At 36.3% G+C, this 14,634-nt stretch overlaps 1 protein-coding gene across 1 annotated transcript; it reads right to left on the bottom strand.

Annotated features, from left to right (window-relative positions):
* Positions 1 to 1,096: 1,096 nt before the first annotated feature.
* On the bottom strand, positions 1,097 to 12,971 carry LOC129805411 (rhomboid-related protein 2). The gene is made up of 5 exons (XM_055853295.1): positions 12,589 to 12,971; positions 12,269 to 12,524; positions 12,093 to 12,198; positions 1,924 to 2,052; positions 1,097 to 1,860 (listed from the first exon to the last, which is right to left on the bottom strand). The coding sequence occupies exons 1-5, from the start codon at positions 12,721 to 12,723 to the stop codon at positions 1,335 to 1,337; spliced, it is 1,152 nt and encodes a 383-aa protein (XP_055709270.1). The 5' UTR covers positions 12,724 to 12,971; the 3' UTR covers positions 1,097 to 1,334.
* Between the last annotated feature and the right edge of the window lie 1,663 nt (positions 12,972 to 14,634).

Raw genomic sequence — 14,634 nt, 5'->3', positions numbered from 1 at the left:
ACTTTGCGAATAAAAAATATATTTTAAAATTCGCAAATTAGGGTAAATCTCCTAATTCAAAACCATTTCTAGACGCTTTAACTTTGACAGAAGATTCAACGCATTAAGTTCGTATTTTTTCTGAAGAGATTTTCATAAATTTGCTCCTTGACTCTTCTAGAATGTTACTGTTTAGTGAAAATTCTTTAAATATAATTTGAAAACTTCTTAAATACAAGAAAAATACGCGAGCGTAAAATGCTTCTATTGGAAACATATTAATCCAAATGGAGACAAGGGAAAGTTTCTAATTGGAGAGAAACAGTGTAAGTGAAACCGCGACGAAAGGCTTCCAAAACTTTGTTGAGTTGCTCTTGAGTGCAGGATTTGTTCTTATTATTATTATTATTATTATTATTATTATTATATTATTATTATTCTCCTTTCCCATCTAAAACAATAGGAAAATCTCTCCAAAAAAAAAATCATATTTCCAGGGTTGCCTATTGAAGCATTTGCAGATACTTCAGAAAAAGCTTTATTGTTCACGAAATAAGTAATTATTTCATTTGAAAACTTCACGGAGCGTTAACAATAAGGATTAACACTTAATTTAACTAATATTAGCCAGAAATATGACATGAAATGTTAAACAAAACGAATCAACAACAGTCACCTCATTGTGTTTTTCATTGGAAAACATGGTCAATCGAAGAAAAATTCGATGGTGAAAAAGTACACTATTAATTTTTCTGAGAAATTAACAAATTAAAATTTGTGAATATGAACGGATTTTTGATTTATTTGGAGCAAAATTAACAAAATAATGAAACTGTGGTATAGAAAATTATATTAATAATAATTTAGTACGGTATTTATCATGGAAAAAATGACGTTTCCATTTGGAGTAGCGAAAAGTTTCCATTTGGAGCAGGTTTTGAATTAGCTTAATTTACCTTATTTAAATTATCGCAAAATTGCGATTTTGCATTAAAAAAAAATGTAAACCCGTTTATTTATTGTGCTTGAGATATGTCCCCCTTTGGTAAGGACACTTGGTCATCCTAGCCTAAGCATAAATACTCACTTATTTAAATTACAATAATACAAAGAGGCATTGGCGGATTGTTTTTTTTTTCTTTAAAAGTTTCTTCACAAAAATACCCTCAAGGATAAAAGATGCTTCGTAAAAAGCCCATTTACAAAAATAGAGATAAAAAAAATACTCGAAGAAATATTCAATTCGTCAACATTTGCTTTCTGTGCGCATCGCAAGATATCTCATTGGCGGAATGAAGGGGGGTATGGTGGTGTTTTTAAATGCACATATTGTCACAGAAATACGGGATAAAGTCTCACATGAAGGCATTTTGCTGCATAAAGTGATCCGGAACGAAAATGTGAACACAAATTCCTGATCCCATCAGCAAGATATAGGTCACAACAGCTGCCCACCACAATTTCTTTTCCCACGGACGCACTTTGAGATTCCTCAGAACCCCAATGCCCACCAATAGCCCCGCCACAGCGCCTCCAATGTGCGACGTGTAGGATACCCGATCGTGAATATCGCTAAATTGCCGATACAGAGCTGCCCCAATGTCCGTGATGATGTAAATGAGAAAGACAAGCAATTGAATAATTGCATATTCCATCTCATTCCAATTCATGATGATTGTGGCAATGTGGGCGGTAATGAGGGCATAAACACCACCCGAAGCACCCGCCAAGTACACAGTGGGAGTGGCAAGAGACACGGACATTGAGCCAGCCACAACCCCTGCCAAGTACACCAAAGCAATGCGCCACCAACAGTGCACGAGTTCGAGGGCAATGCCCAAGAATATCTGCACCAACAGGTTCATAATCAGGTGCATGATTCTGTGAAAAGAGAAATTATTAGTGGAACTGAGGAGATTCACTGGAATGGGACACAATTCCTACCCAATGTGAACAAACATGTAAGTGGCAAAGCGCCAAGCCTCAAAACGGCGCGTGGGGTTGTAGATGAAGATGGTGGCAGCGGGACCTTTGGTGCTCTGACCTATTTGATTCACGTCATTTGTATAATCTCTGTAATTATTATTAAAAGGGGGAATTACAGTTAATGAGGATTATTGCTTTTTGTAAGGCTGAATTCTGTTAATGGTTTAATACAAATTGCGTGTAAAAGTACAAGGACAAGGATACGATAAAAAAATCATTTAATGCACTAAAGACTAAAGAATTATTCTTAGCACGGCGTCGTATTTAATAAATTAATAGAAGTAAAAAATAAGTGCATAAATTTTCAATGCCCGTTACATTTTGATTTTCACGCATCCCAAATGGAACGCTGGTTGGGTTTAGGACATTATTTAGGCTAGCCATCTACACTTCTTTCTTCATCGCTACCTCAGAAATAATGTGTTTGGCGTCGATTCAGAGATGTTCCCTGGCAAGATTCTAAATCCCTCACATTTTTTCTTGCTTAAACATTATACAGTGCTGTCTCGCTATATGCACAGTTTGGGTACTTTTTTTGACAGTTCTCTCTCTGAATATGCACAACTTCATTTGAAATTCCCAACGGTTTTTTTTCTTTCTTTTAATAAATTATCATTTTTTTATTGTTCTAGAATTTCCCGTGTTATTTTAAATATAATATGAGACAGATAAAATAAAATTAAGAAAATTAAAAACAAGAAAAATTAGTTACCAAGAAAATAATTTTCTTTATTACTTTGTCAAAATGTAAACAAATTGATTTTGAATGCAACCGACACAAAAGCTGTGCATATAGAGAGTGTGCATATAGAGAGACAGCACTGTAATCCAAGGAAAGAAATTTGAGTGTAGGGGAGACTGGGGCAAAAAGTCACAAATCGAAAAATTTAATATTCAATATCTTCCAAGATAAATAAGATAGCGGCTTAAATTTTTTTCCATAGATAGCCTCCATAGGTCTTCTTCAATGCCGTAAGTTTGTTAGAATTTGAACAAGGAATTTAAAAAATAAAAAAATATTGATATTTTCAGCCCTATTTTTGAAATATTTTCCGTGCAGAAGATATCAATTATTACCTACTTATTTTCCAAAATTGATGCACTGGTGAATATTTTCTAAATTATCTGGATATTCTTTGAATACAAATCCGCTATCTTTTTTAGAATTTTACAAAGATTCTGTTCTCCAGAAATCCTTTTATTAAAAACGACCACTTGGGGTAAAAGGCAACAAAAGCTATGAAGCAAAAAGTAACAAAAACCTAAACAATTTCTGATGTTCCACGGTGAAAAGAAACGTCAATGCTATGTGTCGCCGTTTGTTGTTTGCATTGGTCAAACGATTTGCAGTCCTTTTTGTGTTTTTTGTAAAATAGCTTAAAATGTGCTTTTTTCGCTCAGATAGACAAAACGGTGTTTTACAAAGGCATAGAAGAATAAATTTCCTATGAAAATATGTAATCTAGGTATTTTACTTAAATTTACGGAATCCCGTAATAAAGCAAATCAAAATGTGATAGTATATTATGCCTGATACTATTTGCCCCAGCATTTTTGAGAATGATCACAAAATGATTACCTTTTAGAAAACGGCTCGATAAATATACTTCCTTACAAAATAGAAGAAAATGACTTTCACAGAGTTGTAGAGCGGTAAATTTCCTATAAAACTGTGCTAATTAGAAATTTTGGAGGTGCTCAGGTAGCTTGTAAAAAAATAAAACATTCGTTTTGTGACTTTTTGCCCTAGTCTCCCCTACTGAATAAGCTTTTGCTAAAAAAAAAAAATGGCAAAGCGTCCCAACTTTGCGGAATGTTCGAACTTACTAGATAGAACTCTCCGTCAATTAATTTTTAGCATGATCTTTTGGTGCTTACTTATCTTACTGGAGATCTAATTGATTCATAAATCACAAAAGCATTTCAAAATCAAAAATTGGTAAGTAAATCATTTAGAATGTTCTAGCATGAATTACAAGCATGTGGACAAACAAAAAATTTAAACACGAGGATTTTTTTTGCGTCTATTAAAAGATAGCCGGACTTTCCGGTTTCTTTAGGCCCGGTTGCCAAATATTCATTTTCGTAGGGAGCGGCTGGGGATTGTGAGCGTGGAACTTCCATCACCCTGCTCGTTCGTCTTACTCCCTAATGATTGAGGTTTGGGGTTTGTCTGATGACTGCCCCCCTTTGACTACAAACGCCTCTAGGGTTTTTTTTTTTCTGAAGGTCGGAAGAACACACTATAAATACTACAAAGACTACAAATAAATAAATAAATAACATTGAAACATTACAAGATATTCCTTAGATGTTATCATAGATTTTTGTATCACAGACGGTTTACGGATTTTCGCTTTTTTTCTGTCCCTTTGTTTAAAACGCGGACGACACACGAATAAGTAAAAGGGACAGATAATCCTAACCGGCTTATGTAGGTGAGATTCTTAACGTGAGCTAACTCGGAGTGCATGCAAATTCGATTTGGAGCTGAAGTTGGGAGACGCCATTCAGTTATCTTGAATCAAATTCGTGAAATTATACAAATTTTGTATTTCAACCAAAATATCAAGGATTTGGATGAACTGACAGAAAAGTGTTATATGGGTGAAATGTAGACCAGAATGTTCTCTATAATTTTGCCGTAGAACTTGAACTCATTGATTACTCAGAAGCCAAGATAAGCGAGGTTTTTTGTTTCTTAACTCGTTTTTTCATCCAGAGTGCCCCAACTAGTCATTTGTTGAACTTCAACTATATCAAAGAATTGTTGTATTTTGCGGGACTTTCCATTTAAACCCCTATTTTAAGTGTCTTTGTGGAGTAGAGGCAGTCAAATTGGCATCTGAGTGATTTCAAAGCGTTATTATTGGAAAAATCAATTTTTTCACACTTAAACGGAAAAATCGGAGTGATAGCATAGTCTGAGTGAAAAATGATGTATGGACGAAATGTAGAGACAAATGTGCTCTACAATTATGTCGAAGTAATCATCAAAATCGGTTAAGCGACAGTCGAGATAATTAAGGTTATGTGATATTGAAATTGGTTTTTCGACTGTGGCGCCCCTGGTGTTGGTCCCACGAAGTTCAAATATTCTAGAAAGTTGTAGCATTTGGTGAGATCTTTCGTTTAAGCCCTCATTCATCAAAATCGGTCACGTAGAACCGGAGATATGATTTTTTGAATTTCGTGAACTTTGACCCCTCATATCTCCGGTTCTATTGAAACCACAGCGCACATACGCACCATTTTGGAAACGTCCTAGACTGGACTACAACATACTAAAATTTCATTAACTTGCACAATGCCGTTTTTGAGAAAAGTGACTTTGAATTTCGATGAATTTTGACGCTATCACAGCGCCACCTGTGGTGACTTTTTGAACTTCCATCTGAAAGTGCTCATCGAGACGAAACCAAAAAGGTAAAATTTAGGCCGCTATGTTAATTAGAACCGGAGATAGAGGCCGGTCAATGTTCGAACTTTGACCCCTTATAGCTCGGGTCAGGGGTTATGGATCGACTTAAGGTTTTTTTGTTTGATAGGTATAATCAACGGCTACAACATACTAAAATTTCAGCCCGATCGCATAAGGAATTTTTGAGTTATTTAACTTTTAAGATTTAAAAATTTTCTTTTTAATAATAGCGCCCCTAGCGGTGGTTTTATGAACTTGCGATGTTAGAAGAGGAAGTGGCATTTCACGAGAGCTTTCCAAAAAGCCCTCATTTTTTAAATTCTGACAATTAGAACCGGAGTTATGGCCATTTTAAGAAATTTTTTTTGGACCCTTATAGCTCGGGTCAGGGGGGTCGGGGGACCTTAAGTTTGGTATTGATGGAAAGCTCTAAGGCCCAGCTATAACATACTAAAATTTGAGCCCGCTCGATGCCATAGGGCCGGAGCTATTGAGAAAACAAAAAAATGGTGGTCTTCAAAATGGCGGAAGGAGGGGTGGGGGGTGGGGGGTCAATGCACCATGTTGCAATTTTCATACGATATTTAACCTTTGCCGAAAACCGCAAGTCGATATCTTTTTTAGTTTAGGAGCTATTAAGCTCCAAAGAGCGGCCGGACGGCCGGCCGGCCGGCCGGGAACGTAACTTAGCCCCCCATATATTCGTGATCAGGAAGTGGCGAAACACATTTTGGCCAAGTTTGAGCGCGATCGGAGGACATGAAATTTTGTTAGGATTATAGTAGGTGAGATTGTTAAGAATCTCACCTAATATAACAGTCCATAAAAAGTCAGGACTGACATTTAACACTCATGGGACGTTACAGTATGTTTGGGGATCACTAACCCCAACGTCTGACTTCAACCGCCCTCCATAGTCCATGAATTCGTTATAAATAACGATGGATGAGCGGAGAGCGGTCATCTAAACGCCCGTCAAATAATATCTGCAGATATCTTTAAGATTTCTGTAGAGAAAATCTACACCTCTACAGAATATCTGCAGATAAATTCTGTAGATATTCTTACGAATTTTATTTGGGCTTGGGACAAAATTCGTCAGAATATTTCGGCAGATTTTCTGACGAATCTCTGACGAATTTCTGTAGATATTCTGTAGATTTTTTCTACATTCCAGACTTTCCAGACAAGATGTGTCAGAAGAGATGGAAAAATTTTTCACTGAAGTTTGCAAAATTCTATAGAGTTATTCTTAGTGATATCACGGTGTTTATATAAAATAAAGAATTCTGCAACGCCGTGTTACAAGTAGAGAAAAGTGAAGTGAAAACTTTAAACAGAGTGTCGACCAAAATTTCGTGTTTTTGTATCATTCGATTGGCGATTTTTAAGAAATTAGTATTTTTGCTCGCAGTTTTTTTACTTATCTAAAATGTGTACTCGGTAATGCTTGTTAAGCAGAGCATACAATTTTCTTTATAACTTCTACAGTTTCTTCATAAATCAACAATATTTTTGTGAAGTAATGGAGGTTATGCAGATTTTCTAGGGAGAAATTCTGCCGAGAATCTGCAGATTTTCTCTGAATGTACTAGAATATACCGTTAAAATTCAAAAAAAACCTCCGAGTAAAATCGGCAGGTAGAGCAATGATTTGACGGGCGGTGGTTGTAAACCTTTTGGTGTTTATTTTGAGGCGTTTTAAACCCTCCACCGTTTCTAAGGGTACTGCACCCCTTATGCCCACGACAATGGACACCACCGAGGCAGAGGTTGTGTTGTACAGCCTCTGTACTACGGAAAGAAGGGTTTTATATTTCTCAACCTTGTCCCTGAACCTGAACCCTTGGGCAAGCCCGTCCCCATCCTCGTGGCGGACTGTGACATCCACCACAAAGACCCCATCCTGGTTCTTTGCCACCAGATCGGGACGGAGACGGTTGCCGTCGGGGAGGGAGAAGGTTTGCTCTTTACTGAGCACTACGCCGGATACTTTCTCGCTATTTCTTCCGTGATGATATCTCTGATCATATCGTGGCGCCGGATCCTTCTGTTTTTGGTGTGGGTACAGTGACCCAAAATGTGACCGAGCGTCTCGGGTAGAGCGCCACATCTCCTTCAGTTTATTAACTGGTGATTCAAACATCTGACTGTGGCGACCTTGTTGCCAAGATTATTTGTTCGCGCACGAAGTGCCGTGAGATATTTGGCTAGCTCTCTCAATAGCTCTGGCCGAAAGAGCCATTGATTGCTCTCTCGAGAGTCCCTGAAAACATGGACAGCGCTTCCCTGCGTTTGGCTCGCAGCCCGTGCCTCCAGAATGCTTCGCCGCTCTCGGGCCTCGTAATTCTAAGTCCCTCACGGATACTCAAACGATTCCTTATACTGGGATGGAATGATAACTTTTCGACACTATCGAATCGATAGTATTGATAAATCTATAATCTGTTGGATTAAGTGAATGTCGACTTTCTTCGGATTGTTGGGCAATTCATTGCGTCATTCTTAAATAATGAGACTGTTGATAAACATCTATATTAGTTACAAGAAGTGCAGCTATCGTTTCAATTTTTCAGAATCGACAGTCGATACTATCGAAAATAAGTTATCATGTCACCCCTGATTTCAAGACCAGTTAAACTTTGATTTTCTAAAATTCAAGATGGCGTTTTTTTTAAAATCATAAGTATGTTTGGAAGAAATGTTCGCCTGGACTACCTCCAAAACATATCCAAAAATAAAAGAAATCGTAGAAGTCGTTTTCGTGAAAAACCAAAAAAAACATGTATTTGGAGGGGTTGGAGGGACTTGGGGGGAAAATTAAAATCATAATAATGTTCCTTGGGTCGACTTTTGGGAGTGTCCTTCGAAGATCGGAAGTTCGTATTTCTTACCGTTTCGCCTCTAGTTGAGTAACCATTTTACGGACAGAAAAAAAGGAATATTTAAAAAATTTTGGTCATTTACGGGTAATTAACCCATTGATTACCGATTGCGATCAATGCAATCGGATTTGAAATTTCAAGACCTTTCCAAAAAACCCAAATGTAACCAAACCGGTTGAAAAATAGGTCCTCCAAAGTGGTTTGACCATTGACCTTCAAAATCCAAAACGGCGATTTTTTTAGGTCATATGTACTTCTTAGTGGGGGTCACCGAAGATCGAAAGTCGATGACCGGATAAGGTTGAAGCTCTCAATTTTCATTATTGAGTTCGATAACTGACTTGGTCGACTTAGCGCAAAATTATTGGGTATAACTGAAAGACAGAGTAATATATAAATCCTCTCGTTTTTCAAATTGTCACCTGTCAGTAGCACGAATTATTAGAAATAGAAATATCGATTTCCAGACGACGGTGACCTCTCCATAAGTGAATCTCATCTTCAGATTAGTATCTCTTTCTCACACCCCATATACCTTCATAAGATTGCTTTCGGTTTACTCTGAAAATTTTTCAAAAGATTTCATTCACTTTTGGATATTAAACTGTAATGTCCTAGACACATTTACGACTTAAGCCGAGAGGCGACTTAGTAGAAAATGATGGAAATGTAGTTTAGCCATTATTTCTAATATTATTACGCTAAGCCGTCTCTCGGCTAATCTTCTAGTCTGCCTAAGCTAACATTTCGGCTTCTGACCAGAAGATCCACCGTTCTGAAGGTTTAAGGTCATAGTTTAAGCTTAAATTCTATTGAGAGATCCATAAATTTGAAATCTTACTGCATTGGATCCAAGCAAAATTAAGCGGTAAATTATTAGTAACTAAATTATTGTGTTCGAATATTTTGTTTTGTTTTATTTTTAAGCGTGTTTAGATATAGAAACAAAATGGTAAGATATATCAAATTCGGTTTTCTGTGTGAAAATCGATTTTATCGAGAGATTTAATTATAGGTAATGAAAAATTTCATTTGCTGGCTAACTGCCCCGCTCTCCCCTATTAATTAAATTGCAATCATTTTAAAAATTTTACATGAATTATGTTGAAGTATCATGGAAAAAAATGTTTAACAAATAAAATTAAATGAAAATTTGTCTTAAGGGCTTCTATACATTGGAAGCAGTTTAGATCAAAAACCACTTTCTTGATGAAAATTACCTGCGAAGCTATAGGTAAAAATATCAAAATTATGTAAAAAATCCAATTTTTGATGAAAATTGCTCTCAATGTGTAGAAGCCTTAAGGCGAGGGGTCCTATTAAACGAAAAAAAAGTTCTAGAAGTGGAATTATAAATATTTTAAACAATGACTGTATAAACTTTCAAAATTTTTAATATCTATTCATGTCCGGCCCAAGTTTTCAAAACTAATTAATGATTACGTTAGAGAAATCGATTTACGGTTTGAATATAATGTTTTAATAATTTAAATTTGAACTAAATTCACATGAAGAGAATTTCTGATTATGTTTCCGGTTTAAACTGGTTCAAAAATGACCACATAATTTATCTAAGGTCAAATTCGCGGACGTATCCAGATGATACTGGTTTCTTGTTACTGTTTCTATTCAATTGAGTGAACGCTTTGCTGTAATCAAAAGTTTCAGTCATCATTACAAATTATCTCGTACAATACACCATATATTTCTTTATCTGAGACACTATCCACCTTCAAACAGAGAGGCTAAATTAGCTTTATAATAAGCACTAAATTTTAGTTTTTTATCTGTTTTTCATTAATGTATAGCTAACAATAAACCCGATCTTTCCATATATCGTTGAATGAATATTTTAAATCGATCGGTAAAATTAAAATTGTAGAAAATAGTTAAACATTTCTTGTGATGATGTCAAGTACTAGGAAAGGATATCAACTTTAGATCTTAAAAAAAAAACATATTCCAAAAAAATAAATGCAACCAGTTTTAGTGTAAATTTTTCCCTGTTTTCGTACACATTTCACGAGATATCTCCAAAACTACGTAGAATGCCAATTTAGGGTTTTCGGTTGCCTCTTCGTTATTAAATTGGCCTTTATTTTATTTTAGTATTTTTTACTAATTCATTCTACAATGACAGAAAACACCGAATAAACTCAAAAATTTTTTCGGCTCGCTAGAAACATATGGGAAACCTAGGAAATGTCATGCCCCTGTTCCCACAAGTCTTTTTTTTAGTGTATTGAAAACCGACGTTAGGGAAATTTACTAGAGGGGAACCGGATCTCGTCGGGGGAATGGAGTCACTCTTGGAAAAACGACAATCCTTTCCAAAGCTTTCGGCTCGGTCTCCAAGCCTTCATCAGTGGCTGGAGCATAATTTTTTAGTCCACTCCGGATTTTAATTTTTTTTTTTATTAAAAAATCGCTCCAAATGTAAATTGCCGTTTTGAGCATTTTTAGGTCAACTGAAGCATAGGTTAAGTGTGCCAAATTTCGGCATAGTTGCATGCAAGCGCCAAAGTCTCAAATTTAAAATGTAATATTTTTAATACAAATTTGATTTTTTTTATTCTTTTTTCTTAAGGAGTGTTGCTTGAAAACTTGTTAACAATTTATCGTCTTTATTTTTTCTAAAATAATTCTTAGTAGATTTTAAAATGAATTAAAAATATAAACATGGCTTTGGTCCCCTATTTCGGCCACCTTTATTCTAATAGTTCCTTGCTCTTCGGGATTTCTTCCAATGTCTGTTTCACGTCATCTCGTTTGTCGAAATTACATTTTGTTTTTCTCTTGCATTGTATAATCTCTAGAGTAAAAACTAAAACTTCATGGAAATTCGAGGAATAAAAAAGATGGCTGGAATTGCAAGCTGGCCGGAATTTGGCACACTTGCCCTATGCTTCATGTGAATTTTCCAAATTTCTTTTTATCATGAAGCATTGTCCAATGTTATCGTTAACCGAAAATCAGTTTTACTTTCGATTTTTAATTATTTATACTAATATCTTTGTGATGCACCTAAAGAGATCAAATAATAATAGACCAAAATACTCTTTTAGGCTTTGACTATTCGACTGTAAAGCTGAAAAAAAAATCATTTTTCTCACAAATTACCCATTAAATTGAACCTTGCTAAATTAATGAGATAGTTTTCCAAAGATTGGTGAAAGTTATTCAAAAATTCGATGCTCAACTGCAAAGTGCAAATGAATCAGACAAACATTACACTCTGTGTTGATCAATTTTAAAGCATTCGCAGCTGAAAAGGGTCACCAAATATTTACAAGTCTCTGATTAATAAAATTTCCTTCCTCTGAGCGCGATAAAGATGCACTGTGAGGAATCAATAGAGATAGTGACATTCATTTTCGGCCTTTCCTATTATCAGTAACATCACGTTCAGTGTGAGTTTGATAATTTTCAATCTTGAAAATAATTTTTTTTTGGTAATGCTCGTAATGCTCAAATATGAGATAAGTCGCAATTTGCTATCAATTCAGCCGACTCAGGCAATATCAATCGCACAAGACGTGGAGGACTTTTATGTTGCTTGAGCAATTTATTTGAAAATTAATTTAATTTCTTAAATCCCCATTAATAATTCTGAGAATTTTAATGGATTATTTAAATTGGGATATTTATATATAAAGGGGTTTTCCTTCCGTGCTTTCTTTGACGTATTTCCCAGAATTGAGCAATTAATTTATGAGTCATGCGTTTGATTGGCCTTCGTGTCTTTGGTACTTTTACTGGCAAAGTGTTAAGGAATTACAGGAAAAAAAGGAAAATGATGAGAAGAGTGCAAGGAATCATACCTGAGATGAACAACATCAATGAGGAACATGATAATCTCCACGAGAGAGAAGATAACCATGGTGAGAGGCGGTGGGCAGAAGGTCATACTCCGCTCGTACTGGCCATCTGCAGGGAGATAAATAATGAGCCAATGACCAAAATAACCACAAGATTTGTAAACATTTTGCCTGCCCACCTATTGCGTCTTCGGGTGTTCTGTGTGGCGACGGGACCACCATCTGACAGTAACGTACCACCAAGGGCTTCAGCATCCACTTGTGCGTCCGGGAGAGCTGATAAAATTCCTCAAAGTCCAACTGACCATCCCCATTTGTGTCTCCGATCTCCATCACCCGACGTGCCACTCCCCTAGGCATCTCCCGGCACTGATGACTACGTATCAGATGCTTCAATTCATCAATACTCAAATACCCATCCCCATCCCTGTCCAACTGAAATCCCAAAACACATTAAATCTCATCCCAGGATGTCTCTCTCACCGGAGGTTCCACTCACATTGTTAAAGATGGCACGAGCTTTTCTTCTCTCTCCAGTCTCCGAGGCCTGACTGTTAACGCTATCCAGGCGATCCAGAGGGATCTCTTCCTGGCGCATCCGCTGCTGACCCCAATCTTCTCGACTCTGTGCCATTTCTCAGCCCTGGAATCCGGCTCAGGTTTATCGTTCTCCTTTTGCACAACACTGGGAAATTCACTCTTTTCTGTACTTTCACTCCTGCATTCACTGCCACTAGCCTTTTCCTACCTCAGCCGGTGAGTAATCTGGTAAATATTTGCACTATGAGCAACAATTGGGTTGTTATTTGCGTGAAATTGTGGGAAAATTGACGAGAGATCGGGGCGCGTCAAGTGATTCCGATTTACTACTTTGATATTATCACTGCGGCGAATTCTGGCGGGATTTTCGCTCTCGGCTTTTTAATTTTAGTACAAGAAAGGGGTATTCATCCGGGGGATGTTTACCATATACATCCGATTCGGAATAATACATTATGTATTCCGATTATGAGAAATACGGCTTTTTCTTTTTTATAGTTTTTATAAAATTGAATAGGGGAAAGTGCCCATGCTTGATACCATTGGAAGCTTCGTAATGACTAAATTTTCTATGTTTCACAATGTATATGTGACTCATCGCAACAATATTTTAAAAACTATGGGAAAGTGGCCAGTTTTTAAAATATTTTGCGGAGTCACGTTTATTGAGAAACATAGGAAAAATTTAGTCATTACGAAGCTTCAAATGATATCAAGCATGGGCACTTTCCCCTATAGTTAATGGAATTTAAAAATTTATCGTGGTAATTCAATCGTCCTTAACCCTCCCGTGGTATCACACTAGAGAATTTCACATTAAAATTTTAATGTGATTCACATTAATTGTTGCTGATATGTGTCCTAATGTGCAATTTTCGTCAAGAGCTTTTAGAAATCGATTCATTTCGTGATAAAAAAGTGAACTCGAGTCAAAAAATTGGTTTGAATAGATTAAAATAGCATAAATACCATTGATAATTAATGAGCAAATTAATGAGAAGTGAGCAAATTTATGAGCAAAATTAAAATTTGCTCATTAAATTTTCATAAGGTACTACTTTATTGCAATCATTCGGGTAGTTTCTGTGCCACAATTTTCTCATCAATTTATTCATGATTAAATTGTGATAAAAAGTAGTGCTAATACCTACTATTTATCGCGCACGAGATGGAAAAAGGACAAAAGACCTTGAAAAAGATCGCTGCAGAGGATAAGTAAGAAAAAAGCTAAACAAAAATGTGTTAGATCTATATTTTATTTTCCTTCATAAACTTCTACGATTTCGTGGTCAAATGAGATATGGCCGAATTAATTCAGGCTGTGCATAACGAAACCACCATTTGGGACTACTACTGCCGGGAATACAAAAATATAGGCAGCCGATCTGATGGTTTTCAGGCCATTTGCGACAAATTGAGTCACCAATCGCCGGAACTCACACCTCAGTCGGGATTTAGATGATATTGGCTCCCTTATTTTCGTAGTCTTCTTTTGAAAATAAAGCCCTACGATATGAAGTAGCTCTTTAAATTCCTCCGAAGTCATCCGGAGAAAATTATTATGTCCAAAAAAAAACGCCCCAGAAAATTTCAACGACACCATGCGAAGGTCGCGTTAGGAGCCAATCTCTCGCTCACAACTTCCTTCTTCTCGCTTAGCAGGTCCTTCTACATGACATAAAAGTAGTGTACAGGAGGAAAACTTCCTCTTCTTCACTAAAATCGCACATTTTCGCTCAAACGACTGAAATGCTTCAAAAACAAAAACACTCATCTGACAACCCGTGTGCCATAGTGACATTGAGCAATTCTAGAAATGTGTCCTGACTTAATCAGCTATTTCGAGTGATTCTAGAAGTTTTAATGAGCAACTTTTCACTTTAACTTTAATGTGAAATTTTCTAGTGTGATACCTCCAGTGTTTTCTTTAATATGTAATAAAAAGTTGTAAGAAAATGTTTTCTTGGATAATTATAGTCCAACAAAGTCGAAAAAACCATCAATT

This window comes from Phlebotomus papatasi, chromosome 3, assembly GCF_024763615.1.
Source record: "Phlebotomus papatasi isolate M1 chromosome 3, Ppap_2.1, whole genome shotgun sequence".
NCBI classification, from domain to species: domain Eukaryota; kingdom Metazoa; phylum Arthropoda; class Insecta; order Diptera; family Psychodidae; genus Phlebotomus; species Phlebotomus papatasi.
The sequence above is the reverse complement of the archived record's forward strand: the minus strand, read 5'-3'. Positions and strand labels throughout refer to the sequence as shown.

What these genes read in the sequence shown, in the direction of transcription:
- LOC129805411 (XM_055853295.1), bottom strand. Translation starts at nt 12,723, where the DNA reads ATGGCACAGAGTCGAGAAGATTGGGGTCAGCAGCGGATGCGCCAGGAA. An exon ending in CTCGTGCCATCTTTAACAAT is followed by an intron (nt 12,525 to 12,588) that starts GTGAGTGGAACC and finishes TTGGGATTTCAG; the next exon opens with TTGGACAGGGATGGGGATGG. An exon ending in TACATGTTTGTTCACATTGG is followed by an intron (nt 1,861 to 1,923) that starts GTAGGAATTGTG and finishes CTCTTTTCACAG; the next exon opens with AATCATGCACCTGATTATGA.